Below are 27,801 nucleotides of genomic sequence, written 5' to 3'. Positions count from 1 at the left end.
GCTTGACATTGTTTCCATTATATGGATATATAAGTAATTTAAATCAATCCCTTGTTGACGGGCATTTAGATTATTTCCAAACTTTTATAATTAGAAACAACACTGCAGTGAAATTCCTTGCATTTACCGCTTTGCAGATTCGCTCATTTCCTTAGCGTGAATCTCTAGGAGAGGGATTACCAGACCAGGAGCACCTTCTGAGAGTGCTGGGCAGCAGCCTCCTAACTGTCGTAGAATGTTCCAGAAATTCTAAACTGCCAGGGACTGTCAGCCACTTGGAACAGGTGCCAGCCCCACTCCTTGATTTGCATATGACCCAGGTGTCTAGGAGAGATCCCGGATGCCTTGTGCAGTTGAGGACCCACTCCAGGGTGTTCAGGCCTGGCTGATGGACGCAGGTTGTAGCAGAAGCTTCCCAAAGGCAGCTGACCCGGGTGGTGAGATGTTGTGCTCTGGTGCAGAAATCACCGTGGCAAAGAAATGGTGTGCAGGGTGGGCTGCTGGTGTAGGAGGCAGGGGAGGGAAGAGGGGGTTGGGGCAGCAGAGGATGGAGGCCAGGGGCTGGGCCTGATGGTTCCCTGACCCCCAAATCCCTGCTATGTCAAGCGTGGCCGTCATATAAAGCAAAGGTCTCCGTCCCTAGGGCAACCTGCTGTGGGAAGGGAGAGGATGACTGTTCTGTTCACACTGGACAACCCTCCTCCTCCCCCAGGAAGGAACTGGGGGCAGAGCTGAGTACTAACCAGAACTGAGGGGCCCGTGAGTTTCAGGGCGTTGCTATAAGTAAAGTAGCTTTACGGGTTCCATCAGAGGATGTTCAAGTGGAATTTGATAGCTGTTTCCATCTAGTACTCTGAAAAACTTATACCAACTTAGATGTTCTGAGAGTGGCTATTGGCCATACTCGTCACCATGGGGTATTTTCACTTGAAAAAAAGTTACCTTTCTGTTCACCAGCTGTTTGGCTCAGATTAAGAAAGGAGTCTCTTTTCGTGTCGAATAGCGTGTGGCTTCTGATCGTCCTCGGGCTCAGGGTGGGTTGTTGCGCTGCATACGTACTTTCACGCAGTGCTCACTTATGTATCAGAGGACTTTGTCGGTGCTGGGGCCATGCTGGTTGCGGTAGGATGGCCTGGCCAATTCTTTTCTTACCAGGATGGTCTGGGGTTGTTTTTGATTTTGGTGCCGTGGAAGCATTGCCACATTGCACGAGTCGAGAGGATACCATTCAGGTAGATTCAGCAGGACTGGGTGACAGATTGAATGGGACGGGGGCGGGGGCTGGCTGTGGGGAAGGGCCTGACGTGATGATGACACCCAGGACCCTGACTCGTGTCACTGTGTGATGGTGGAGAAAGAGCATGAGTTTGGTTTGGGGCACCCAGGATGTCTGGCAGGAATGATGTGAGAAACTATGTTCCGGGACCTGGCTCCCAGCAGGCGTGGGGAAATGCCTTCTCTCCTTTGGCAAGTATTTACTGAGCACTGTTACCTGGGCACGCGGGTTGGCATTTGGGGAACATCAGCAAGCAAAACAGACAAATTGCCCCCACTCTCTTACAGCTTATACACTGATGTCCGAGACAGACGACAAACCAAAAAACTAGATAAATGCATTATAACTAGATAAATGCAGTGTGTTTTGAAGTAATGATTGTCACCAAAGGAAAAAACAAAAGAGAAGAAAGGGACCAGTAATCTGGGGGTGGGAGTGGAGAGAGAGCTATGATTTTTAAATCTGGTGCTAGCAGAGATCTGGGGGAGAGTGTTCCAGGTAGAGAGAACAGCCAGTGCAAAGGCCCTGAGGCAGGAGGATGCCTGACCCCTTTGAGCAGAGAGGAAGTCCGTGAATCAGGAAGTCAGAATGAGCAAGGAGAGGAGCTAAGATGAGAGCAGCTGAGGTCAGGCCTTCAAGGACATTGCAAGGACAGCGTCTTCTAAGTGTAATGGGGATCAAGGGAAGCACTTGATCTTATGTTTTATCAGAGTCACTGTGGCAGCCATGGGGAGAAGAGAGGCAGGGGGACCACCGAGGAGGCTGTTGTGATAATCCAGGGAGCAGTGATGGTGGCCTGGACCATCTGCTGAGAAGGGAGCAGAGCCTGGGTGTGTACGGAAGGTAGGGCTGATGGGGGGAGGCTGCAGCTGCCTCATGGTGAAGAGAAAGGCTGCGAGTGACCGTCAGACCCCTTCCCTTGGCTGTGAGGGGAGGCTTGGCCCTCTCTCCTGAGCATGTTCTGGAACCTGCTGCCTTAAGACAGTTGGGAGCCAGGTAATGCCCAGAGCAAGGATCCTGGGCTGGCATAGCCCCAGGAAGTGCCGCATCCCTGTCAGGTCACCACCCACAGACATCCTGCCCCTGCCCCCAGCCTTCGAGGCAGCCAGGCCCTTCCCCGGCTACTGAGCCACATACGGCCCTTGAGTCCAGAGGCTTGTCGCCTGCTTCTCTTTCCTCGGCCCCTTCTGCCCCAAACCACAGCCAACCGGGGAATGAAGACAGCCTCTCACATTCACAGACTCATCGCCACTGCTGCCAGTAAGAATGCCCCTTTGCCTGTTCACCGTTGCTTTGAGGCCCGGTGAGCAAGGCCCAGGGAAAGGGTTGAATCCCCCGCAGACACGAGAGGTGGCCACTGCCTTATCCTGGGGCGTGTCAAGGCCCACCCCTCCCTGACGGAGCCACTGTGAGGCACAGAAGGGCTTCCTGCTCTGGGGACCTGCAGAGAGCCCGCCCCTTCGGTCTCCCCATGTTTCTGGAAACCCGGGGTTGTGAGACTCTTTTAAAACCTTATGAGCAGGGCCCCAGCTGCTTGTCCTCGAGGATGAGATTTTGTCTCCTGTCAGCCTCTTGCTCGGAAAAACAGACTGCCCCCGAATGAAGCATTTCCAGTAGGGGGATGTATGTGTAGAAATACTTCCTTGCAAGGCGCTCGGAGGCTGCACGAAAAAGGCAAGGCAAGGAGGCGTGTGGGGGCCAGAGCAAAGGCAGGCGCTCTGGCTCATCTGTCCGTGGACAGGCTTGCTCGCCTGTAAGCTGGGGATCGACCACCTACGAGTCTAATAGGGGGATTCCTTCTCTCTTCCATGCAACTATTGATCAAGGCACTGAGTATTTATTGTGAGGCACTGTTCAAAGCTATGTCAATAGAATAGGGGAATTTTAACTTTTGTTAGACCCCACCCTTCTCCCCCACCCAGTGTACACAAATGGGGCCCAGAGGAAACAGCCGTTGGGTAACTGTGACGTCAGGAGTCTTGAAGGGTGATATTCCTCTGACACCTTAAGAGGGTCTAGTCCATCCACGTTGATAATGGATGGGGAGACAGGCCTGGAAGTGAAGGATGACCCTCCCTGATTTACAGCCACATCAAGGCAAAGTACCCAGACCTCTTCCCCAAGGAAGGACCTTTGCCACACTTTAGCCTCTGGGGAGCAGGATGGGATGTCCTTTGTCACAGGACACCCACCGCATGTCCCCGGAGGCCGGAGCCAGTTGGTGGAGCGGAAGTCCTGTACTATTCTTGACCTACAAGTTGGAAAGCAAGTGCAGGGATTTGCAGCCCATCCCTGGCTCGGGGCAGAACTGGAACCAAAGGGCAGGCTGTTTCCCTCAGCCCCTACTCTGAGTCTGTCACCCCCAGGAGTCCGTGAACAGTCACCTTCTATACTGGCAGGGAGCCCTGCCAGGCCCTGTGATGTGTGGGGACAATGTAGCAGAGCTGGGCGGGGGAAGACCATTTGGCCCCAGGGATGTTGCATGTGGGGTGCTCCCTTTGGTCTGAAGACAGAACCCCTGAGGAAGGACTGCAGCTTGAGAGGGGGTGCTGTATTCCCTTCTCTCTGCTGGGCCCCTTCCAGAGAGACCCCTGCCCTGGACCCAGGGATCAGAGAGCCTTCAAAGGTTGACTGATGTCTTGCAGGGACAGGGAAATGGCAAGGCTTGACCAGAGAGGCTACCGGAAGCCATGTGAGAAACAACCTTGTCTCCTTGTCCTATGCTGAAAGGTAGTCTGCAGAAGGAACCAATGTCTGTTTTCTGAGTTCACGAATTTGGGATGAGCCACTCCCTCTCTGTCCCCACAGTCTGGTGCTTGGAATGTTGAGAGGGATGAGGGGTGGTGAGGTGGAGGGGTGTGCCCGGGCTTGGAATCCAGCCAACTTAGGTGCTGACCCCCGGACTCACCCACTCACTACCTGTGCAACCACAGGCAGGTACCCGTACTTCTGTGGGCCTCAGTTTCCCCACCTGGAAACGGTGAGTTAATAATTCTTTGCAGACTGGTTTTAAGATTTAGAGAAAATATGGGGCACCTGGGTGGTTCAGTTGGTTAAGCATCCAACTTCAGCTCAGGTCACGATCTCACAGTCTGTGAGTTCGAGCCCCACGTCGGGCTCTGTGCTGGCAGCTCAGAGCCTGGAGCCTGCTTCAGATTCTGTGTGTGTTTCTCTCTCTGCCCCTCCCCTGCTCATGCTCTGTTTCTGTGTGTCTCAAAAATAAATAAAAACATTAAAAAATTAAAAAAAAAAGATTTAGAGAAAATATATGTATGACACTATTCATTTCCAGGCTTGCCATAACACCACAGACTGGTATTTATAAATAAATGGTAACATTTGTTTTCTCACTGTTCCGGAGGGAGGCCGGAAGTCCTGTATGTTAGTGTCATTAAGGTCTCTCTCCTTGGTGGCCACCTTCTCCTTGTGTCCTCACATGGTCATCCCTCTGTGCGTGTCTGACTCCTAATCTCCTCTTAGAAGGACACCAGTCGTGTTGGATTAGGACCCTAATAGACCTCACTGTAACTTAACTACCTCTTTGAAGATCCCGTCTCTTAACACACATTCTCAAGTGCTGGGGTTAGGACTTCAAGATATAAATTCTGGGCGGGGACACGATTCAGCCCATAACAAATGTTACAGTGCCTGATACCCAAGTAGGTGTGGAGAGAAGAGTCACTTTTGTTAATTTTTATTTAAAAAAATAAGAACAAAAAGTACAAAAATCCGTGGTTGACTCAATCCATGTGGTGGGATTGAGGCAGAGAAGGTGACCGGAGTCATTGAGGGGGTCAGTAAATATTCACTGACCACCTACTGTGTGCCAGGCCCCACTCTGGGCACTGGGGTTCATCACTGCGTGTACTGGGTCAAACCTCTGTCCTCACGAGCTGACACGCTCATGTAGGAGATGGACAATAAGCAAAATCAATCAGTAAAGTGTGTTGGATGCTTAAACGGTGTTGCAGGGGATGCGGGGGTGGGGGGGGTTGCCTCTTGGCTGCAGCCCCCTCCCACCTCCTGGTTCCCTGTCAGGCCCCGGGGTCTTGTCTCCCACTCACAGGAGGCCTCTCTCCTCTCTCTGTCCCCTGCAGCGTGGAGGGCGAGGCCCCCAGCAGCGAGACCGGCACGTCCCTGGACAGCCCGTCGGCCTACCAGGGCCCCCTAGCGCCTGGTTCCAGCCTGAGCCCGGACCACTACGAGCACACGTCGGTGGGAGCCTATGGGCTGTATGCGGGCCCGCCGGGGCAACAGCAGCGCACACGGAGGCCCAAGCTGCAGCACTCGACCTCCATCCTGCGCAAGCAGGCCGAGGAGGAGGCCATCAAGCGCTCGAGGTCACTCTCTGAGAGCTATGAGCTCTCCTCGGACCTGCAGGACAAGCAGGTAGGCGGGACCCACCACGCGGGGACAGGCAGCCGGGCTGCTCTGCCTGGAGGATGACGTGCGGCCCTTTGCTGGGACTGCCTTGGGCAGCAGGAGTCTCGGCTCTCGGACACCAGCGTCCTGTGCTCTCCCACAGATGGAAGCATGGTTATGCGCACGCGCGCTACGACTGTGACCTTTGCATCGGCCCAGGCTGCCCTTCCTGCTCCTCCCGACCCGTGGAGGCTCTCAGAGTGAGGGCACTGGAGTGTCAGGACTTCGCCTCTCCCCCACTCACAGTCCTCATGGCCATGCACACAGGTTAGGTGGCCAGACACTGAGGGTTTGAGGTCCCAGGAGAGGGCTGAACCTTAGGTAGCCCTGGGGAGGAGTCCCTGCGGAGAAGGGCGGGAGGTCAGTTTACAACATAAATAGCACAGGCTCTGAAAAGAACACCAAGCCCATCCACAGCCAGCGGGCGAGGTTGCTTATTATATCCCTTTCGGTTTACAACTCTGTGTTCTCGTGGGAAACGACCTCACTGAGGGCTCACTTCCTCCCAAGGCAGGGGCCTTGGCCCAGACCCACCGTGAGGTTGGCACCTGTGTGCAGAATGAGGTGGGCGCACGGCCCGCCCCCGTGGCTGGGCTCCAGGGATAAGTAAAGACAGCTTCTTGGGGTCAAGGGGAGAGGCCTGTCCTGGCTGGGTGGTGGGCGGGGGCCGGGGCCGGAGAGCTCTCACTTCAAGAGCAGGCACGTAGTAGGTACTTTAATAAGAATTCTCGTGTGAAACTGATGGCAAGAACCTGAGGCTGCAGCAAGCAGCTGTGCAGATGTGCAAGGCCCAACTTGTCTGGCCGGCTTCCCCTAGCTTCTGGGAGTTCCTTGGGCCATCTCCTCCCATCTCCTCCCGATGTGTGGCCACATCGACCCCTCGCCTTGCTGCCCTCCATTTGCCTCCTAGTCTTCCCACGTGTCTTTTACAGAGCAGAGGTCTGGGCCCGGTGTGGCACCTGGCTCGGAGGAGGAATGCAGGTACTGCCCAGCGCGGATCTTCCCTATCCCCCACCCCCAGAATCCCCTACAGGCCCCTCCTCTCCCTGTTCTCGGTTCCACCCTGCGGCTTTGGACAGTCCTACTTGCTCAGCCCTCGTTCTCTTCAGCCTTCTGCCTGTGAGTTGGGAGACAGGGAGCCTGGCCAGTGGCCAGGGCCTGATAGCAAATAGCCCCCCGTCCCCTGTGTCCCTTGGCCCCGTAGCCAGGCCCACAACAGGTGAGGAGTACCTCTGTTCCGTTTATCAGTTCCACCCAGATCCAAAGTGGATCAGAAACAGTTGATAGTAAAAGACCCCCAACAGAACCATTGAAATAGAAGTAAGGAAGTTGAAGACCTAAGAGAGGCCCATGGAAATAAATAATTGTCTGCTTCATCTGGTCTTACCGTGGCCACGGCTGTTCATTTTCATCTCACGCATGTTAACCAAAAGCCCATCGTGTGCCACACACCGTGCTGGGTGCTGGGAAGTCGACAATGGGGCGAGGCCCCAGCTCTTGAGCTGACACTGTGGTCCAGAAGATGGATCCACAGACAAGTTAGCAATAAAGACAGTTTAATTCGGGAACGTGATACAAACCCCAGAGATTATAAAATAGGGGGAAGAAATGGAGTGACTGTGGGAGGCGCCAGCATTGGATAAGGGTGGTGAGGAAGGCCTCCCCAGGCTAGCATTAGAATGGAGTGTCTGAGGAAGGGGCCTTCCAGGAAGCCGTAACTGCAGGCGCAAAGGCCCTGAGGCAGAACAGCAGTGGTAGAAAGGATGGCAAGGAAGAGGTGGTGGAAAGGTGAGAGGGTCTCTGAGCTGTTGACTTCCTGGCAATCCTAGCTAGAGTGGGAATAGGACAGATTACATGGGAGCTGCCGGATGGAAGCAGGGTGCGCAATAGGGTAACACGGAGTCCCGCTTAGTGAAGGGAGCCCTCTGGCTTCAGGGCCTCTGTACCTTCTGGCAGTCTCCTATCAATGAGAACAAGAGTCCTGAGTCATCAAGAAGTGGTAGGTCTGCTTTGTGGAAGGGCGTTTCCTCTCTGTTCCCCATCCCTCCCCCAATGTTGAGACGTGTCCTTTTAAAGGGAGAGTGAGGGCTTGCCGGGAGAGCCCCCACTACGGGTCAGCTCCACCTTACCTCCCAGAGCCTCTGTCCTCCGAGAAGTGGGGAGTCCCAGAGCCCCTCTGCAGACTGGATGTCATGTGAGTATTGGGCGAGGGTGATGTATAGCAGGTGAGCACGTAGAGATTGGATTCCCTCCCCTGTACCCCAATAAACTTTCAGACTGGGCCTTGAGTCAGTTCTGGCCCAGACAGAACAATGACCAGGGGGAGTCTAGGCAATGCGTAAGAGCAGGCCTGGGCCAGCATGTGTCCTGGACCAAGAGGGGCTTCGATGACAAAAACAGAGCCCATTTCTGCGTTCCCAAAGTCCCTCTTCTTTCCCCTGACCCCTCCCCCAGATCTGGGGAGCCAGTCTCAGGCAAGCAGGGTTGCTACTTGGATTCTGAGGTCCAAAGTCAGCAGGGGAGAGAGAGCCCTGAAGTGAACCCTGGATCTGAGCTGGTGGCACTGCCATCGTGACCCCACCCCCAAAGGTGACGTGAGGGGGCCCACAACACAGGCCTTGGACGGCGGAGAAGAAATGGCTCCCTAGAGCTCAGCCTTGGGCCCTTTATCGGCTCCATTGGCTTTCACAGCCCCACTCAAAACCCCAAGAAAACAAAGTCTGCTTACAGATGTGGAAGTGAGGTCATCTCTTTGGATGGTGTTCAGTAACTTCAGGGCAGGAGAAAAAACAGACCCACCCTGGCTGACTCTGGGCCCAGAAAAGTCATTTTGATCCACCCCCCACCCCCCACCCCCCCACACACACACTCCACGCTCCTCTCCTCTGAAGGGAGCCGCTCTGCCCAGCCTGCCGCTCCCTTGCCTGTGGGCCCCAGAGAGCTGGCGCGTTCGGTTTTCGGGGGGGAGCTGACATCCCAGAGCCGGGAAGTGAGGGGTCCAGGACCTGCACTGATGTGCGTGAAGCTCCAAGCCCTCTGTTCCCGGCCCACCCCACCACGGCTCTGAGTGACCCTCTCCCCTGACTCGGGCCGTAGCCTGGATTTGCTGAGCATCTGTTTGGTTCTATTTCAGTTAGGTGTGTGTGTGTGTCTGTTCCCCTGGACAGGCTGTTTGCTTCTTGAAGGCAGGGACCTTATCTCTGTCTGCCACCAGCTTTGGTGTGATACCAGGCACAGAGTAGGCAGGTGGGGTCTAGACAAGCAGGGTGTGGTGCACATGTGCCTCACTCCTGAGGACCTGAGACCTCTTTTGGCCCCACATCAGGTACCCCCTGTGCCCAGCACCCCAAAAGCCCTGGCTCGGCCGAGAAACCAGTTCCTTGTCTTGAGTTCTCTTTGATTCCTACAGAGCGGGCTCCTACTCAGGAACAAGGCACGGGGAGCAGCCCTTGGGCTGTCCTTGGTCACCGAGCGCTGGCATGAGCCTCAGGGCTTTGGGAGGCTCATGGGTCACATGGGGGAGTCCCAGGCAGTGCTACCTGCCTGCAGCCTTGCCCCGTCTCCGTGCCTCATCAAGGAGAGGGATGAGCAAGACACATGGTTCCGGACTCGCTCTGGAGTCTGGAGGCCTCCAGCCATGTGCTCAGTGTCTTCTCTGGGCCTTAGCTTCCCCATCTGTCTAGTGAGGGGCCTTGGGGACCCCCTAAATTGTAAACACCTTCCAGGAATGCCGTCAAGGGCCTTCTAGCATCTATGTCATCAGGTGCTCGCCATGATCCTACAACGTGGGTCTGAGTCTGTCCCCTACTTTATAGATACGGAAACTGGGGAAGGGCACGGCTTCAAGGCTTATGCAGAGTAACACAGCTAACGAGGACAGGGCGGGATTGCAGCGTGGGCATCTGGCCTCGAAGTCTGTGCCTCAGTAAGGTGATTCTCTCAGGCCTCCCTGAAGCTCAGTCTCACACACACACACACACACACACACACACACACACACACCTGCCCCCAGCTAGTAAGAGCACGTTGTCTGCTGTAGAAAAGAAATAAGGCCAAAAGCCTGCAGCCCCTGCTCAGCATCCAGGATCTCACTGACATCTTTGGCGGGTCTCTTAACCTTCTCGTGCCATGGGTCCCTCCTCTCTGCAGGGGCTGCCTTCACCTCTCCCAGCATCTCCCAAGTTTCATTAAACCACAGGCCCGCAAGATGCACTAGGGCCAAAGGTTTCTGTGGCCAAAGAAATTTGGGAACTCACCAACTTTTAAAGGTTCTGAGAAGTCCCGCAGGGAACATCTTGCGTTCACGTGGTGCTGCTCCATTTTATTTGGCCTGGGAACCCCCGTTTTGCCCACCTTCACCAGCTCGCCTCCGTGGTTGCCGGAACCAACTTTGGGATGTGCCCAGGCCTCTCTCTCCACATGGTGCTGCCACGGGGCTGGGTGCCAGCAGGAGCATAGGTGGGCAAGGCACTGTGCCAGTGCGCGGGGCTGTCCTCACCGTGCTGTCCTCTCCCCTCCCAGGTGGAGATGCTAGAACGCAAGTATGGAGGCCGCCTTGTGACCCGCCATGCGGCCCGCACCATCCAGACGGCCTTCCGCCAGTACCAGATGAACAAGAACTTCGAGCGCCTGCGCAGCTCCATGTCGGAGAACCGCATGTCGCGCCGGATCGTGCTGTCCAACATGAGGATGCAGTTCTCCTTCGAGGGTCCTGAGAAGGTGCACAGCTCCTACTTCGAGGGGAAGCAGGTCTCGGTGACGGACGACGGCTCGCAGCTGGGGGCCCTGGTGCCGTCGGAGCGCGGCGACCTCGGCGAGCCGCCCGCCCTCAAGTCTCCCGCCCCATCCAGCGACTTCGCGGACGCCATCACAGAGCTGGAGGACGCCTTCTCCCGGCAGGTGAAATCGCTGGCAGAGTCCATCGACGACGCCCTCCACTGCCGCAGCCTGCACTCGGGGGAGGCGCCAGCTGCCGACACGGGGCGGGCCCGGGATGCCGAGCCCAAGCCGGCCCTGCACGGCGCCGACCACCACAAACTGGACGAGATGACGGCCTCGTACAGCGACGTCACCCTGTACATCGATGAGGAGGAGCTGTCGCCCCCCCTGCCCCTCTCACAGGCCGGGCACCGGCCGCCCAGCGCCGAGTCGGACCCGCGGCTGCGGGCCGGGGGCGCCTCGCAGGACTACTGGGCGCTGGCCCACAAAGACGACAAGGGGGACACGGACACGAGCTGCCGGAGCACACCGTCGCTCGAGCGGCAAGAGCAGCGGCTGCGCATGGAGCACCTCCCGCTGCTCACCATCGAGCCGCCCAGCGACAGCTCCGTGGACCTCAGCGACCGCTCAGACCGCGGCTCGCTCAAGAGGCAGAGCGCCTACGAACGTGGCCTGGGCGGGCCACAGGGCAGCCCCAAGCACGGCCCCCTGGGCGGCCCCCCGAAGAGCCTTCCCCGGGAGGAGCCCGAGTTGCGGCCCCGGCCCCCCCGGCCTCTGGACAGCCACCTGGCCATCAACGGCTCGGCCAACAGGCAGAGCAGGTCCGAGTCTGACTACTCGGACGGGGACAACGACAGCATCAACAGCACGTCCAACTCCAACGACACCATCAACTGCAGCTCTGAATCGTCGTCCCGTGACAGCCTGCGGGAGCAGACGCTCAGCAAGCAGACCTACCACAAGGAGACCCGCAACAGCTGGGACTCCCCGGCCTTCAGCAACGATGTCATCCGCAAGAGGCACTATCGCATTGGCCTCAATCTCTTCAACAAGTGAGTGCCTGCCAGCCCCGCGGGAGCGTGGGGCAGGCCTTCCTCTTGTGCCCCGGGGCCTTTGCACGCACCTGTGGTTTAAAAATGAGCATGCGTGAGGCCGTGACACTGCGCTAATGGCACCTACAGCAGCACCTGGCACAGCCAATGCTGTCGTAGAGGAGATTGGAGCCCGGTGAGCGGTGGGCCCGCCCCCCCCCCCCCCCCCCCGAGGACCCTGTCGTGGGGAGAGCAGAGGCTCACAGGCAGAGCCGCAGCCGAATGAAGGGTTTCTCTGATAGAGCAACATGGGGACAGGAGTTCAGGGCCCTGTTGGCACCTAGAACAGCCCCCAGCATACAGTAGGTTCTCTGGAAACATGAACGTACAGGCTGATGTGCTGTGAAATGCTGCACCTGGCCATGAATACCAGGCTCGGGGGGTTGGATTTTATTCTCTGGGTGACGAGGGGCACGAAGGTCTTTGGGCAAGGGCATAATGGTGTCCGTGTCTGAGCAAGATCTCCCAGGGCAGGTGCAGGCTGGGCTCGGAGGCGTGCGTCGGGGAGGAAGGACACAGGTAAACCCGGTGCTAGCAGAAATCTCAGCAAGGTCCTGTGGGAGATGTGTGAATTGGGTCTGTTGAGTGGCCACTACCCGCCAGGAGTTCTAGAAAGGTGCTGTGGGGGCAGTCCTGAGAGCAGATTTAAGGAGGGAGAAGGGTATTTAAAGCAGGCTATTCTTAGCCCGGCCAAAAATAGCAAGCGGAAGGGGAGGGGAGCTGTGACTACTCCCTAGGAGGAGACGCTGGCGGGCTCTGGTTATTCAGCCTCATATTTCACATCGTTTCCAGCCCCGGGGCCTCTGGGATTGGGGGTCATCAGACGTCAGCCTGGCACTGACCCCTCCAAACTTGGGGATGTGGCCAGACTGCCCGGTAGTTACGGACACATGCCCTCTACTCTTCCCTGTGCCCTCTTCTAGATTTAGGGAGACTTGGGGCCACTTTTGAGCCATCCCTGGCACCAATGGAAGTGCTGCTCTGTCTTGGGGGTTCAGAGAGGCCTCGACCCACAGGGTGGGTGTAAGGAACGGGACATTTACATGGGAGCAGCCAGAGGTCTCTGGGTCACTGGTCCTCACTCAGCTAAGAACTAAGAGTCTCAGACACCTCACATCTGCCAGGGTGCTCTCTCCTGAGACTCCCATCAGCCCGTGGCTCGCGGCACGTGAGGACAGCCTCACCACTGCACGAACCATGGCTGGAGCAGCGCACTAGCAGGAAGGGCCATATCCTGCTGAGCCCACCCTGAGCTCTGTCCAGAAAATACGTTCCCACCTGCTCCTGGGCACAGGCCAGCTCCCAGACCCAGGCCCGTGCCCTCCTGGGGGAGGCTGGAATGACCTGGGGCTCGCCTAGTGTCCAAGCCGACCTCTTGGACTGGCAAACTGCCAGAGACGTCCTGAGGGTGGGGGTCCGAGCTGCATCGGCAGGTGGAGTGCAGAAGAAAGTCCCTCAACCGACCAGTGTTGGTCTGTGTAGATTAGGTCTGTTTTGAGTTATGTGTGCGGCACGGGAATATGTTCCCGACGGAAAATGAAAGCCTTCCAGTTAGGATAGCATTCCCTTTGGCTCTTGTCATTTCGGAGCCTCTCCCCCCAGATCTTTATTCCGTGCGTGGGTGTGTGTGCTCTTAGGAACTGCAGACAGCCTGCCCGGGCTCAGACTGGCTTCTCTTCTGTACGGTGGGGCTGGTCCCAGTAGCGTCCACCTCGCAGGGTGTGAGTTGTACGCGAGCGGGTGTGTAAAGTGCTCAGAGCAGCGCCTGGCACAGAGTAAGTCGTATCCAAGTGTTAGCCACGGTTGCTGCGGCCTTGCTGACATCATCTGGGGCCTGGAGTTGTTGACGTCCTCTACTAGGATATTGCCGCACGGCTTGCTGTTGGGAGATCTCCCCCGTCCATGTGAATGGCCACCTCCCTCCTGCTCACTGCTGTGTAGTAGGCCCTGGTGTGGCTATTCACATCACCGATCCGGCCAGTCGTTCCTACTTCTTCTTCATGATTACCAACCACCTATGACCAGGAGTGTGGATCTGTTCTTAGCATACACTCCCAAGGGCGTCTGCAGGGAAGCTAGCTAAAAGCGGTATCATGGGGGCTTAGGTAGGCACGTTCTCCATTGAAATAGGAGCTGCCAACTTACTCTTTAAAAGGGGGCTCTACCCATTTCCTCTCTCTGCTGCTGGATCCGAAAGGTCGTCTTGCTCCCGCATGCTTGGCAACAGTCCGTGTTGTCTCCCCACCCCCAATCAGAGGGTAGAAATAATTCTCTCTTGGTCGTTTTAGTTTGCATTTTCTAGCTTTGCATCTGTATGTGTCTTAGCCATTTGTATTTTCTCTTCTATAAAATGCCAGTTTATATATATTTTTTTAGATTTTTTTTTTAAGTAATCTTTATACCCAACATGGGGCTCGAACTTAGAACCCCGAGATCAAGAGTTGCATGCTCTACTAAACTAGCTGGGTGCCCCCAGTGTATATATTTTTTATATGTATTTATTTAAATTCAAGTTGTTTAACATACAGTGTAGTATTGCTTTCAGAAGTAGAACCCAGTGATTCATCACTTAACTATGACACCCAGTGCTCATCCCAGCAAGTGCCCTCCCTAATGCCCATCACCCATTTAGCCCATCCCCCCACACACACCCCACAGCAACCCTCAGTTTGTTCTCTGTATTTAAGAGTCTCTTATGGTTTGCCTCCCTCTCTGTTTTTATCTTATTTTTCCTTCTCTTCCCCTGTGTTCATCTGTTATGTTTCTTACACATGAGTGAAATCATACGATATCTTTCTCTGCCTGACTTATGTAGCTTAGCATAATACACTCTAGTTCATGTTTTTTGCTCAGTTTTTGTCATGTTGATTTACTAGTGGTTCTTTATTTATCATGGATACTGATCCTTTGTAATTACAAACATTTTCTGTCACTTGTCCTCTTTCTAATTTTTCTTTTGAGATATAATTCACACACCATAAAATTCACCCTTATAAAAAGTGTGCAGTTCAGTGGTTCTCAGTTATGTCTTTTAACTTTGTGCTCTTTCATCTAAAAAAAGGTTTTTTTGTGTGTGTTTTTTAAATTGAGATAAATTGACATATAACATCAGTTTCAGATGCACAATGTAATCATTCTATTTTTATGTATATTGCAAAATGACCACAATGCGTTAACGTCCCTCACCACACATAGTTACAACTTTTTTCTTGTGATGAGAACGTTTAAGATCTACTCTCTTAGCAACTTTCAAATATACAATCCAGTGTGTGTACAGGAAGGTTTTAATTTTAATTAGCTAAATTAACAAGTATTGTTTCATTTCTTTGGCTTTTCATGTTTTATTTTAAAAGGGGCTTTGCCCCGCATCATAAATATAGTTTTAAAATATTTTCTTCAGGATATTTGTATGCCCTTTAGGACTTTAAGCTGAAATTTTTTTCAGGGAACCATACAACATGAGGGGTCCAATTTTTTTTATTTTTTTAAGAGAGAGCACGTGCACATATGCAAGGTAGAGGGGCAGAGGGGGGGAGAGAGAGAGAATCCCAAGCAGGTTCCACGTTCAGTGCAGAGCCTGATGCAGAGATCAATCCCATGACCCTGGGATCATGACCTGAGCTGAAATCAAGAGTAGGATGCTCAATGGACTGAGCCACCCCAGCGCGCCCTATTATTATTCTATATAGATGAGCCAGTTGTTTCCAAGCAATTTATCGAACAGTCTGTCCCTTCTCCATTGACTTCAGGTTCCATCTAATTCCTACATGAATTGGATCTTTTCACTCATTCAACAGATATTTATTGAGCACCTGCTACTTATACCAGGCAGTGTTTTAGGGACCTGGAACAGATCAGGGAACAGAAAAAATCCGCGTTCATGGTTAGAGGACCTGTCCATTTCTGTGCAAGCATCAGACTTTGAGTTTCATGGGTTTTTTTTCTTGTTAGGACAAAACCCCTCTCTGGTTCTTTTTAAAAATTGTCTCGGCTGTTTTGGGCAGGTACTCTTCCATGTGAATTTTGGGAGTCTCGCATTAAGACCCATGAGCGATCCTGGCTGAATTTTCACCAGCATTGCCTTCAACTCAGAGAATAACTTGGGGGAACTTGTGCTTTAACAGCATTGAGGTCCAGCCACTGGTGGCGATCGAAATTAAAGTTAACTAAAATGTAACATGAATCCAGGCCCTCTGGTGCACTGGCCACGGTGCAGCTCACCAACCACACGTGGCTATGTGCCTGGGAGCACAGATCTAGGACAGTTCTGTCCCCGCAGAACGTGCTCGTGGACAGCCCCACTCTAGAGCACTGAGGGACAGTCAGCAGCAAGTCTCTGTCCATGCGGGGTGTGGGGGAGGGCAGCGGGGCTGGCCCCCAATGGCAGGAGCCCATGGCCTCCATGTGAAGCATTCCCCTTGCCCACCAGGGAGGCTCCAGGGCTGTGAGAGTGTGTTACAGAGCACTGGGCTTCCTCCCTCTCAGCCTTCACCGCCGCCGAGCCTCAGTTTCCTACCTCCAGAGGTTGTCGTATTGGAGAAACCACTTTTCCAAAATCGTGTTATTTAAACAATTGAACACCTTTCTTACACAGATTGGGCTTTTCAGCTCATAAGGCCCTTCCACAGATATATGCCTACTGGCATACCCCCCCACCCCCACCCCTGGAGCCTCCCAGCAATGTGACCAGTTTTTCCTGGAGCTGCCGGCTGAGGGAGGGCAGAAGATGCTAGTGGACACTGAGCAGTCCAAGGCTGGGCTTCCTCCCCAGAAGGTTCCTCTTCACCACTGCCTACCTCTGCTCCCCTCTCTCCCTGTGGGTCACTTGTCTCCCAGCCCCGCCCCCAACCCTTGCCCATACCCCTGACTGCCCCAGGCCCACCCCCTCCCGGTAGTAAGCTTTCCCGACAGAGAACCCCAGCCCCCCAAAGGGGTACATGGCGGATCTGAATGATGTACCCAAAGTGGGCAAGTGAGCCCGTGGTCGGGGAGGAAGAGACCCTGGAACGTGAGGCCAGTTGGCCGGAGGGGCATCCTGGAGGAGGCAGCAGTCTGCCTGACATCCAGCTGTTCCTCCGAGCACTTGCCCTTCACAAGCCCCGGGCCACTCATTCAGCTTACAGCGCTGGAGGGAGGATGGGGGTCCAGGAGCTAGAGGAAGGAGGGTTTCAGCCCCTGTTCTGCCACATCCCAGCTGCAGGGACTTGGCAATTCCCTGCACTCTCTGAGCCTTGCAGGCTATACCTGGAAAATGGGCACAAGGTCTCTGCCTCCCAGGGTCTGGTGATGATTATATAGTGGAACCAAGAGCCTTGCCTGGAGGCTGCCATCAAGGAGGTGCTTATGGGTGGAAGCTGGGGCTCCTGTGCCCAGAGCAAAGGGGAGGGGGCTTCTAGGAGCTCAGGCTTTAGGAGGACCCAACAGGAGGTTTGGTAGACAGAGCAGTCATAGAGAATGACAGTGGCTAACAGTGACATGTGCTTAGAGTGGGCCAGACACTGTTCTATGCGCCTGTCGTGTTTTAAATCCCATTCTTCTGCGGGAAAGGGATTCTGTTGTCGACCCCACTGTACAGATGGGTGAACGGAGGTTCCAAGAGGGTCACTTGCCTGAGGTCACACCGCTAGTCGGGGGGGCAGGTTGGAACTCACACCCCCCCACCACCCGGCTCCTGAATAGCATCCTCTTAGGATGCAGTGTGGGAACTTCTATGTGTGTAGCCCTGTGCACCCCCATCAGCTCACTGGGCCGCGGATGTAAACTGAGAGTTCAGGAGGCGAAGCCACGCCACTCATGGGAGGCCACACAGCCCAGCAGTGGTGGTCCTTGGGCCATCACCGTGGCAGGAGCTGGAGTCCCTACCCCCACGGCCCTGATGTGGTCCCCTGTTGCTGTGCTCCACACACATGCTCACGAGTACAGGCCTCACTGTGTTGGTCTCCCCTCTGCCATGCCCCTCTCACTCCGGCAAGAGCCCTGGCGACTGTACAGAGGCCGCCTTCGTCACGGGTGGACCAGACCTCTCCCACCTCTGAGTGTTCTCATCCCCAGAGCTGCCCTGTGATAAAACAGGGGCCTCGTGAGGGAGTGAGTGCCTGGCTTCTGAGGAGCATGTAAGGAGGGCCTCAACAACCACTTGGTGTGCCCCGACTCTTGGTCGGGCTGGGAGCTGTTGACAGGGGCCTCTGAGGTCCCTTCCAGCCCAGAGCCTGGCACTTGGAGGCAGGCCTCCCCTCCACCCCATGCCCGGCCTCTGGGGCCTGCCAAGCTGCCGCCCTGCCTGTTCTTTCTGCACGCCTGCTACCCCCTGGAGCCGCTGCGGGAGGCGGAGAGCCCTGGCGGGAGTCTGGGATGCTCTGAGATTTCAGCCTGCCTGCATCCACGGGTGCTCAGCCGCACTCTGCCTGCGTGGGGAGTGGGCTCCGAGGGTGCAGAGCTGGGTCGGCTCTCTCAGTAAGCAGCAGGGCTGGGGGCGGGCTTCCGATCTGCTAGCCCCACCCGCGTGCTCCTCACGCGCGACATGTCTCTTGGGATTAATGAAGCTAAGCCCGACGACAGCCAGCCCGTATACGTACATATTAGGTCCCAGGCAGCGTGCACAGCACTTCGTGTGCATCACTTCCCTGAACTGTCGCAGCGAACCTGTGACGCTTGGCTCTGGGGAGCCGGGGCTCAGAGAAGTCAGCTCTCGCTCAAGGCCACAGAGCCGGACGTGCTGGCTGCAGGGTTCCAGTGGGCTGTTCGCCGTTGCTGGTAGTGCTGACATTTAAATGACTGGCTCATCTAAGAGCACCTTGAGCTGCTAAGAGGAAGGTCGGGGTCCCACTACCCTGGACATGAGCTACCCATCGAGCCCGTGGGCCTTGCTGCCCTCACGGCCCTGGAGGTCCCTAGCCCTGTCCCGAGGATGGGGGGGCTTATGCTGAGTCCCTCGGGCAAGAAAACAGTGCCAAAGCAGGCCCCACAGGGCATACAGCCACGCTGGAGGGCAATTCCTCCTCCTCTCTCTGTAATAAGTGCGAGCCCCATTCAGCCTGGGTTCCCGGCATCAGGAAGAACTTCGTAAAGATCAGAGCTGGACGAAATACAGTCTGAAAAGGTGGTGGTGCGCTTGCCGGTCCTGGAAGCATGCGAGCAGATGGCAGGTGGTCACTTCCTGGTAGGACGCCGGAGGCATTTGAGCCTGCGTTGCCGGAGCGGAGGGCGCTTACAGGTGTGCAGGAGCTGAGTACCGAACCTGTCCCCGTGGCCAGCTGAGACCAGTCACGGGGATGGCGCGGCCTCCTGACCGCAGAGTATCCCCGGGGTACTGTAGGTAAACAGACCTTTGCGTTGGTGTCCGTGAGTCAGGGCCGTTCTCCATTCCAAGTGGCAGGAACCCAATCAAACTGGTTTAAGCAAAGAGGCCTTACTGGTTCTGGACCTGAAAAGCCATTGGGCGACTCTCAGCCGTTTTCCCCAGAGTCGTCCTCTGCCCCACCAGGGCGGGAGGCCTGCCAGGAGTCCTGGGCTCACGGTCCAGCCTCACGGCAACCCCAGGGGAAAGAGATTCTCCTCTCTCTTTGGCTCCTGCCAGCTCACACCGCACTGCTCGCTGTGGTCAGCAGGATTCCGAGCTCTGACTGGCCAGGCTGGGGGGGAGGTCAGCCTGCGGGGTGAGGGGGAAGAGCGGGTGGGGTGGGACATCCAAAGGCCATCCAAATGGCCTAGACGCCGGGCCGGGAGGTGTGGACAGCTGCCCACTCCCACTTCTCTTCAGCTGCTCCAGCAACTGGAAATGACAGGGGAAGCCCATTGTTGGCCCTGCAGACCGCTGCTGGGAAAAGAGCCTGCAAAGCACTTAGCTTTGCATTCCAGTAAGTGGGTGACCCCTACGTGCGGTGCCCAGCCTCGTAACTGCCCTCAGCGGAGTCCCGCAAGCTTGGCGTCACCGCCGGCTGCTCGCAGCCCTGCGACAGGAGATGCATATAAGAGACGTCACCCGTGTGGTCTGCGCGTGCTCGCCTGTCACAGCCAAGTCTGAATCAGCGGCTGACGTGGAGAAAAGCCGGCCCCACCTGGTGGCAGGCAGCAGGGCCAAGCTGTGGACTCTCCCGCTCCAGCCTGTCCTGCTGACGCCTTTCGAGGGCCCTTTCCGGCGGGGCCCAGAATGCAGCAGCAGGTCAGGTGTGGATGGCATAGCTGTCACTCTGGGCACCTATTGACGCCGGGCCCTTGGAGAAGCAAGCCGGCTCAGCAGGTGGATAGACTGGATTTCCAGCAGCAGTGATGGTGGGGAGGGCGGAGTGGAACTTTGGAGGGCGTCTTGGAGCAGAGGAGTGGGTTGACACTCCCAACATGCTTTCTCTCGCCTGGTAACCCGGAGCCAAGTTCTTTGACCTTTCTGTGCCCCCTTTTAGTTACGAGTCAAATAAGGCTTTTGCATCTGCCACTCCTTCTAGCAGGTCCCCCTCTTCCAGGCTCCAGAGGACGTGCCCTTGGCTCCTATGCTGTGAGCATTTCTATATCCCAGGAGTTGCTTCCCTTCTTTATCGCGCTCCAGGTAGGGCGTTTTTCAAGGATGGGGACTTTTTTGGACCACAGGTATGCTAGCACAGCCCCTGGCCCAGAGTAGGTACTCAGTAAATGTTTGTGGAATGAATGAAGAAGTGACTCAAGGGGAAGAGTGTCCACCGGATCTTGTCCTGCAGGGGTTAGGAGGCCCTGAAAAGGTTTTAAAATAGGGTCCTGGTGACCCAGGCTAAGGCAGCCCTTCTCCAAGGCACGTTTTGTGCCTCCTTTGATGGGCATGCTCTGTGTGGGCCAGACCCTTGCCGGACCTAAGGGTCAGGAGCCAGGTGAGCCCCAGTCTGTGCCCTCTTCAGTCTTTAGAGCCTGGGGTTCCAGACGGGAGTCCCACGGTACCCTTGTAGGAAGGGAATGTAAAGCCGCAGGTGGGGAGGGAGACAGAGCCCCACCACCGTGTCTGCGCTTGGGTGGACGCTCTGTGACCCAGTTTCCACGGCCGGACTAGCCCTCCTCGGCCAGTCTGGGTGGGCTCTGACGTGCTGGCACGGCACAGGTTAATTTCTCTGGCACGCTGGCATCCATCATAGGTTGGCCAGGGGCTCTGTTCATCAAGTCTCTCAGGGACAAGACAGCGGGGGTGTCCTTCCCGGTTCCCTGTGGCAAGAGAAGGCGCCATCGCCATAAGGGATCATACAGCTCCCATAGGAAGAGCATTGGCCAAAGCATGTCATGTGGTCCCCTAACTGCCACAAGGGGAGGTGGGAGGGCAGCACTCATGGCTCATCCCGCCTGTGTCCCTTCACCCAGCAGGTCACTGTGTGTGACGCCTAGCAAGATCTGTGGGCACATGCCCTTTCAGTCAGCATGGAACAGTGTGAGGGAGCAGGTGGATCCCGGACCACCGCCTGGCAGGGCCCCCAGGAGCACGCTGGGGGCCTCACTGCACTGCCAGGGAGGGTGGGGCCAGCACAGTCCTGACAGGCAGGGGACTCACAGCAGCAGATATCCAGTGCACTGGCCACGTGCTGTCAAGGAAGTTGCTGAAGGCCAGGCCACTCCAGAGGCTTCCTTGGATAGCCACATTCATCCTGACCCTGGAGCTCCCAGTCTGGACCGCACCCCCCACCCCAGCTCCCTTCCATGCCTTCTGCCACCATATCTTTCCTCTCAATTGCTCAGTGAGCTCCTGGTCCCTGCGCAAGGCCCAGTCAGATTCCTTCCTCCTGCGACATCACTGTGAAACCTGCCAGGTGGAATCAGTCCCTCCCACGTTTGGTTCAGACTGGGAGCTAGGGCCGTTGGGTTCAAAGTCAGATCCACCAGCGAATATTGTCATCTCTACCCTTGAGCTGTGTCTGAACACTGGCTGCTCTCCCCACCTCCTGCACTGTAGTCTGGATGCCTGTGGGAGCCTCCTCACTGGGCTCCCACCTTGGACCTAGCCTGGCTCTTTACAGAGCAGGCAGCGGGAGCTTCTCAAGCATGGACATCAGATCCCATCATTGCCCTATTCTTAATATACTGGGGCTTCTCACCCCACTCAGAGGAAAACCAGATTCCCCCTGTGGCCTCCACAGTGCTGTGGGGTCTGGCCCACCCTCCCTGCTCTTCTGCCCCTCCCCTCACGCCCCCACTCTCAGCCACCCTCAAGCAGCTTCCTGGTCCTCAATCCTGCAAAACCCATGGCTGCCTCAGGGCCTTTGCATGCACTATTGCCTCCACCTAGGAAGCTCCTTAATAACTTAGGTGCCCAATGTCACCTGCTCAGAGAAGTCCTCTGATTCTCCCGCAGGAGACCTTCCGTACACCCTCCTGCCATCATTCTGTCCCTTTGTCCTGGAGACCAAGGGTTAGAGCCTGCCTTTGTGCTAGGCATTCGTTCATGACCAGCCCTGTTCACTGCTATCATCCCGAGCTGGGCCTAGTGAAAAGTAGACTCTCTGTCCTTAATCTTTGAAGAATCCGCATTCCCCTGGCCCCTTGTAAGACTCTCCCTCCAAAGTGCATTCCACTTTCCCTCTGCATTCTGCTCCTCCCCGGGTAGAGGAGCCCAAATCTTGGAAGTCTGACATGCTGTGTGATGTTGGCAGGCTGGGCCTGGATCTGGGCCCCATATTGGGGACTCAGGGGAGGGACCAGGCAGGCCCCAGGGTGGGTGGCTGATGCAGGGTGCCTGAGCGAGGAGGTCCAGCCCAGCTCTCCAGTCATTGCCACACGGGAGCACAGGCCCAGGAGTGCCAGACGGCCTGATTTTTCAAGAGAAGCCAGAAATCTGGATTCTGTGTTGAGCTCTCCCAATTTCTAAATGCTGGCGACTAACTAGAATTCTTTCTGCTAACGTCGCATGAGCTAAAGAAAGCCCATCTGTGGGCTTGCCGCGGTGACCCCTTGGCACAGGGCTGGGGTCCTGTAGGGGCTGGCGTGGAGCAGGGCTGTGAGGGAGCATGGCCTACCCTGACCACAGCATGAGCAGCTGAGTGGCTGGGGAGGCCTGGGACGGGAGCAGTTCTAGTTTGGATACACCAGAGTCATGGGGAGGAATGGGGTATGTGGCAGGGGGTGGAGGTGGGGTCCCACCAGGGGTGTGGGAGCAATGCTACTCTGTCACCACTTCTGTGCTGGGCCCAGCTAGCCAGCAGCTGCTCCCTGCCAAAACTCCTGAAGGTGATGTTAGGGTGTGTGGTCATCCTGGGGTAAAAATAGCAAGGTCACCTTGCAGCAGGAAGTTTGCTTTCGCTGGCAGGTGGAAATACAGTATCTGCTGGACGCTGCTGTCAGCCAGGAGCTGCATGGTTTACGGGGACAGGTGGACACTGGCTCTCACCTTCCAGGCTCCTGGGGGACAGCAGTACACGGATCTCTACCTGCTGGAGCAAGGGAGGGGGCGGCTCCCAGTTAATGGGTAGCCCTGCTGACCTCACCCCTGCACGGTGCCAGGTACACCACAGCGGTTCCACAGCTCCTCGGGCCCGTCTGAGGCTCGGGGGTTGTCAGAGAACACCTGCTTTCCGAGGGTCACACATGCGGCCCCGTCACACCACCCTGTGAGGTCAGCCAAGCCTGTCCTGGGCCTCCTGCCCAGCCCCTGAGGGGGCTCCCTCCACCACAGCCCACCAGGGCCCCATGGCTCCCAGTGCAGGTGGACACACTCAGCCCTGCAGGCCAGCCCAGCCCTTCCCGGAAACTCCCTTTGCCCAGGAGGGGTCAATGCTGCACCTTTGCTTCCTTTCCCATAAGTTGGAGCTAGTCACGAGAACCTTCCATGGTGCTTACCGCACAGATCATTCCAGGCACCTGACTCTGTTCAAACTCAGGAAGTCCTTACAAGGGTGGTTGAGGCCCCTGGTGAAGTGACGGGGCTGTCAGGCTCCTAAACAGCTCAGGTTACAAGAGTACTGACCGGCAGGGGGAGTGTGAGAAGTAAGTTAGTATGTGTAGGTGCTTGGACATCGGTGCTCAGAGTAAGTGCTCAGCGCCTATTAGAGACTGTTTACTCTCGGTGGGTGGAGGGCAGGCCAGCATATGCTGGGCAGGGGGTTCCAGTCTGCCTGGCTGTGAAGTACAAGGCAGTGCAAAGTGGTAGGGGGGTGGGGAGGGTCCCTGCTCCAGCACCCGTGCCCACACTCCTGCCAGTGGCCCAGTCCCAGCCCGCGCCCGGTGCACAGTCTGGGCACTCCCGGGTTCCCCCATATTGCGGGCTCCGGCGGAACAGGATAGGGCACTTAGGGTACCCAGGGAGGAGAGAGGCAAGCCAGGAGGGGCTGGGACGGCCAGGGCTAAGCCTTTCTCTTGTCCCATCCCCAGGAAGCCTGAGAAGGGCGTCCAGTACCTCATCGAACGTGGCTTTGTGCCTGACACGCCAGTGGGGGTGGCCCACTTCCTGCTGCAGCGCAAGGGCCTCAGCAGGCAGATGATCGGCGAGTTCCTGGGCAACCGACAGAAACAGTTCAACCGAGATGTGCTGGAGTGAGTTCCACGGCTGGGGGGGGGGGGGGGGGGGAGGGGGCGGGGGCAGGGACCTGCGCGCATGCAGCGTCAGATTCGCCTGCTTACTGGAGCATACACCCAATCCTCCCCTTATCTCTTTATTGCTCTGAGACACAAACGGATGCCCCCCGCGGGTTCGTACATCACACCCTGCCGCATACGTGCGTGCTTGCACCCTCGGGCACCGTATGTCACACATGGACCCCACGGGCCCCCTGGCACACACCCTCAGCACCTCCATCCCTCTCCAGCAGAGCCGAGCCACTGCAGGGCTCCGGGGTTGGAGGTCTGAGCTCCCTTCCCCAGCCTGGCTGCCAGCTGTCCCAACACGCCCTCAGGGCGAGGGGTGGGGAGCCCAGAGAGACCCCGGTGCCTCCCTCCCCTGCCTCTTTCCTGCCTCTCCTGGCTGGGAGATCTCAGGGTGAGAGTCCAACCATGGCTGGCGGCCAGAGCCCTCCCAGCTACTTGGAACTCTGCAGAAAGCCGGGTTTCCAGCTCCCTGGAAACTGCCGACAGTTTGAAAAGCTCGGACCCCAAATCTCTCCATTCCTCCTTGAAACTGCCCTGAGTAGACAGGCACCCTGCGCTTGGACCCTTGGGTCTGTTGTAGTGCAGTTACTGTGCACAAGCCCTGTGTCTTCCCCTCACACGCAGGGGTCGGGGCATGCCGGGTCTCGCTAACTCCCTCTCTCAGAGGAGGAGCCAAAGCCGCAGAATAGCATGGCACAGGGTGGCTCAGGGCCTGGGGGAGCACCTCCAGCCCGTTGAGGATTTTCCTGACCAGGCATCAGAGCAGGGTAAAGAGCAGACCGTTAGTAACAAGGGCAGCGCCCTGCATCCGTCCAGCTCTGCCCCACAGCATGAAAGAACAAAGCAAGGGGGGCGGGCTCGGGCCTGCTGGGGCCAGGCGCCTCTGCAATAAGGAAGAGCCTGGCCATGCGTGTTCCCGCCATCTCTACACTTCCCTGGGAGGAGGCGGGCATCTGCCCGGGGCCTCTTTTTCGGCTCAGGGAGGGGCTGGCCTCGGTGCTCCCCCCCTCCCCACACACACACCCGGACTCACGTACACACGTTTGTCCTCATTCGGGCACACGGACGCCCACTTGTACACACAGGTAGATGCGCAGGCACACAGGATGCAGTGAGCCAGGGCTTTGGTGGCAGCTGGCTGTGCCTGGCACCGGGCATGCCCACCTGGGCTGCTTTCTCCCTGCTTGGCATTTGTGTTCCCCCATCAGGAAAAGCCTGCTGCCACTAGTGTGGCTAGTGCCCCTCTCTCCCTTTAACCCAGCCTCAGGAAGCAGTCCAGGGGAAAGCAGATGAGGTCCTTAGAGAATTGGGCCTAAGGCTGTCTTGGGCCAGCCCCCCATCCCCTGCCCCCGTTCCTGCGTTCCCCCCCACACACCCCAAGCTGGCTGCTGGTGGTAGGAAATCCAGGCATTGTTCTTCCCCATCAGAAAATAGCAGCAGCCTGAGGAAGTAGCAATCCTAACCCCACCCCCCACCCCCCACCCCCCACCCCAGGCGTCCAGCTCAGATGCTAGTCAGCAAAATTACTCCGTGTGGCCCCGTCCCCCTCCCCCACCTGCTCTGCCCCAGCCTCCGAGGATGCTGCCCCCAGAGCCGTGAGCACTCAGAGAAGTTGGGGGCAGCACAGTTTATGCCCAAGCCCATGGCACCCAACAGAGGGAGGGCGGCCCTGGAAGCGAGGACTAGGCCCCCCATGGCCGAGGCCTCTGCAGCCACAGCCGGGGTGGCCATGGCTTTGTTGCAAATGGATACACTGGATACCAGACCCCGCCTTCTCTGTTCAGGAAAGGGAGCATGCTGTGCCGGGGGGGCAGCGCTGGGATGAGTGGAATGGACCAAACCCGGTTACCAGCGCCTTCTGTCAGCTCCGCCTCCACTCGCGGATTGGCAGATGAGGATGGCAGAGGTTCTCCAAGACGCCTCTCGAAAATCCCCGGCCAAACCCAGGCACCTCGCCCCAAACCCTCCACGTGGGAGGACCGGCTCAGGGCAGAGTCAGCCCGGCGAGGTAGCACCCTGGGCCTCCGCTTCCTCCCGGAGAAGATGGGCGCGTGCTCCTGGCATCCCTCGCGGACAGCCCGAGCAGACCGGAGCAGTAACGTCTCGCTTTGTGCCCTGTGGACCGCGCGCCCCGAGAGCCGATTGTCTGTGCCCCGGCGGCCTTTATCAGGAGCAGCCATAGGCTCTGTCTGGCTCCTCTGTAGAAAATCACACGTGTACGAGGCGCCCGGGTGGCGTCTGACCCTTGATTTCATCTCGGGTCATGATCTTGCAGTTGTGTGAGTTCAAGCCCCACGTCGGGCTCTGCGCTGGCAGCACGGAGCCTGCTTGCAATTCTCTCTCTCCGTTGCTCTCTGCCCCTCCCCCACTCACGCTGTCTCTGTCTCTCTCAAATAATTTTGAGAAAAAAGAAAAAATTACACACATAGATATAAGCACTAATGTCTTCCCATAGTTTCAGGGGGGTCTGTAGACATCCCAGAAGCATGGGGGTCTTTGGGCTACATAATCTGAAGTGTTTGCTGATTGGAGGAAGCCGGGCGGAGGACCCTCCTGGACAAGAGGTGGCCGGCCGGCCCGGCTCCAGGCAGCTCAGCACCTGCCCCTGCACTGACTCCCTTTGCGCTCCGCCCCCAGCAGGAAGGCCCGCAGAGGCCCTGCGGGCAGCAGGCGCTGACGCGGCCTTGGTGTCTCTTTCCAGCTGCGTGGTAGACGAGATGGATTTCTCCGCCATGGAGCTGGACGAAGCTCTCCGGAAGTTCCAGGCACACATCCGGGTCCAAGGGGAGGCTCAGAAGGTGGAGCGGCTCATCGAGGCGTTCAGGTTGGGGGCGGGGCAGGGCGTGGGTGGGCGTGGGCAAGAGGAAGGTTCCTGGTCGTGAGGCCCAGGGCCTGGGCCCGAATCCCCCTTCACCCTCTCCCCTAAGCAGGGTCAGGTGGCCTTGCCCTTGCCTGGGGATATGAGGCAGTGGCCCCTTCTGCATGCCAGGGGCTGTGCTGGTTATTGCCAGAAGCAGACTTTTGGACAGTCCGTCTTCCTCCAGGTCCTCATGAGCGTCACTCACTCATGAGCCCGTGTCCCCATCGTCCGCCCATTCACAGAGGGCAGCCAGTCTCACACAGTGACCCAGAGCACAAGCTGCAGAGCCACACGGCCTGGCTGTAGCACCCACTCCACCGCTTACTAGCTGTGTGACTTTGCCCTAGTGACTTCATCTCTCTGTGCCTCACGTCCTTGCCTATAGAGTGGGGATAATGAAAGCACCTACCCTGGACAGAGTGGAAGGACTGACCCCTTTGGATGTGTGGGCACGCTTAGCCCATGCCTAGCATGACAGAGCCCATAGTCAAGGGCAGCTACGACCCTACAGTCATTCATCCCGGGACTGTGTGCACATTGACTGAGTGGGATCCTCTGTGCCCTTGCTGGGTATGGGACACACGAGTCAGCCACTGACCCAGCCCTCCAGGCTCAGCACCACTGGTGGGGCCAAGGTGGGGAATGAGGACACAATAGGAGGACAACTCTGGGGCCCTGAGGGGGGGGTTGTTCAGGCACTTCCTTCCAGGAGGACTTCTTGGAGGTGGCGGCACTAATGGAAAAGGCAGGATTGAAGCCCACGTCATCTGAGCTGTGATAGCCACTGCCTTAGTCCTGGCACCCCATGGTTCCTCTTCTCTGATCTGCCCCCCTCACCCAGCTCCCCCTGAAGTCCCCAGTGGATGGGGGCCTCTTGGAGTTTGGGGCAGGGGCGCACATTTGAGGCA

General features: G+C 57.0%; 1 protein-coding gene across 11 annotated transcripts in view; it reads left to right on the top strand.

The window, feature by feature from the left end:
* Positions 1-27,801, top strand: part of IQSEC1 (IQ motif and Sec7 domain ArfGEF 1) — a 404,132-nt gene that overhangs the window by 352,072 nt on the left and 24,259 nt on the right. For 10 of the 11 annotated variants that reach the window (XM_058725835.1, XM_058725840.1, XM_058725841.1 and 7 more), the window contains 4 exons: positions 5,374-5,665; positions 10,220-11,469; positions 23,821-23,982; positions 26,735-26,857. In XM_058725835.1, coding sequence (XP_058581818.1) covers positions 5,374-5,665; positions 10,220-11,469; positions 23,821-23,982; positions 26,735-26,857 — 1,827 coding nt within the window. Of the gene's footprint in view, positions 1-5,373; positions 5,666-5,732; positions 5,966-10,219; positions 11,470-23,820; positions 23,983-26,734; positions 26,858-27,801 lie in introns of those variants that run through there. The other variant, XM_058725845.1, reaches the window with a different exon arrangement.

This window comes from Neofelis nebulosa, chromosome 4, assembly GCF_028018385.1.
Source record: "Neofelis nebulosa isolate mNeoNeb1 chromosome 4, mNeoNeb1.pri, whole genome shotgun sequence".
Lineage (NCBI taxonomy): Eukaryota > Metazoa > Chordata > Mammalia > Carnivora > Felidae > Neofelis > Neofelis nebulosa.
The sequence above is the reverse complement of the archived record's forward strand: the minus strand, read 5'-3'. Positions and strand labels throughout refer to the sequence as shown.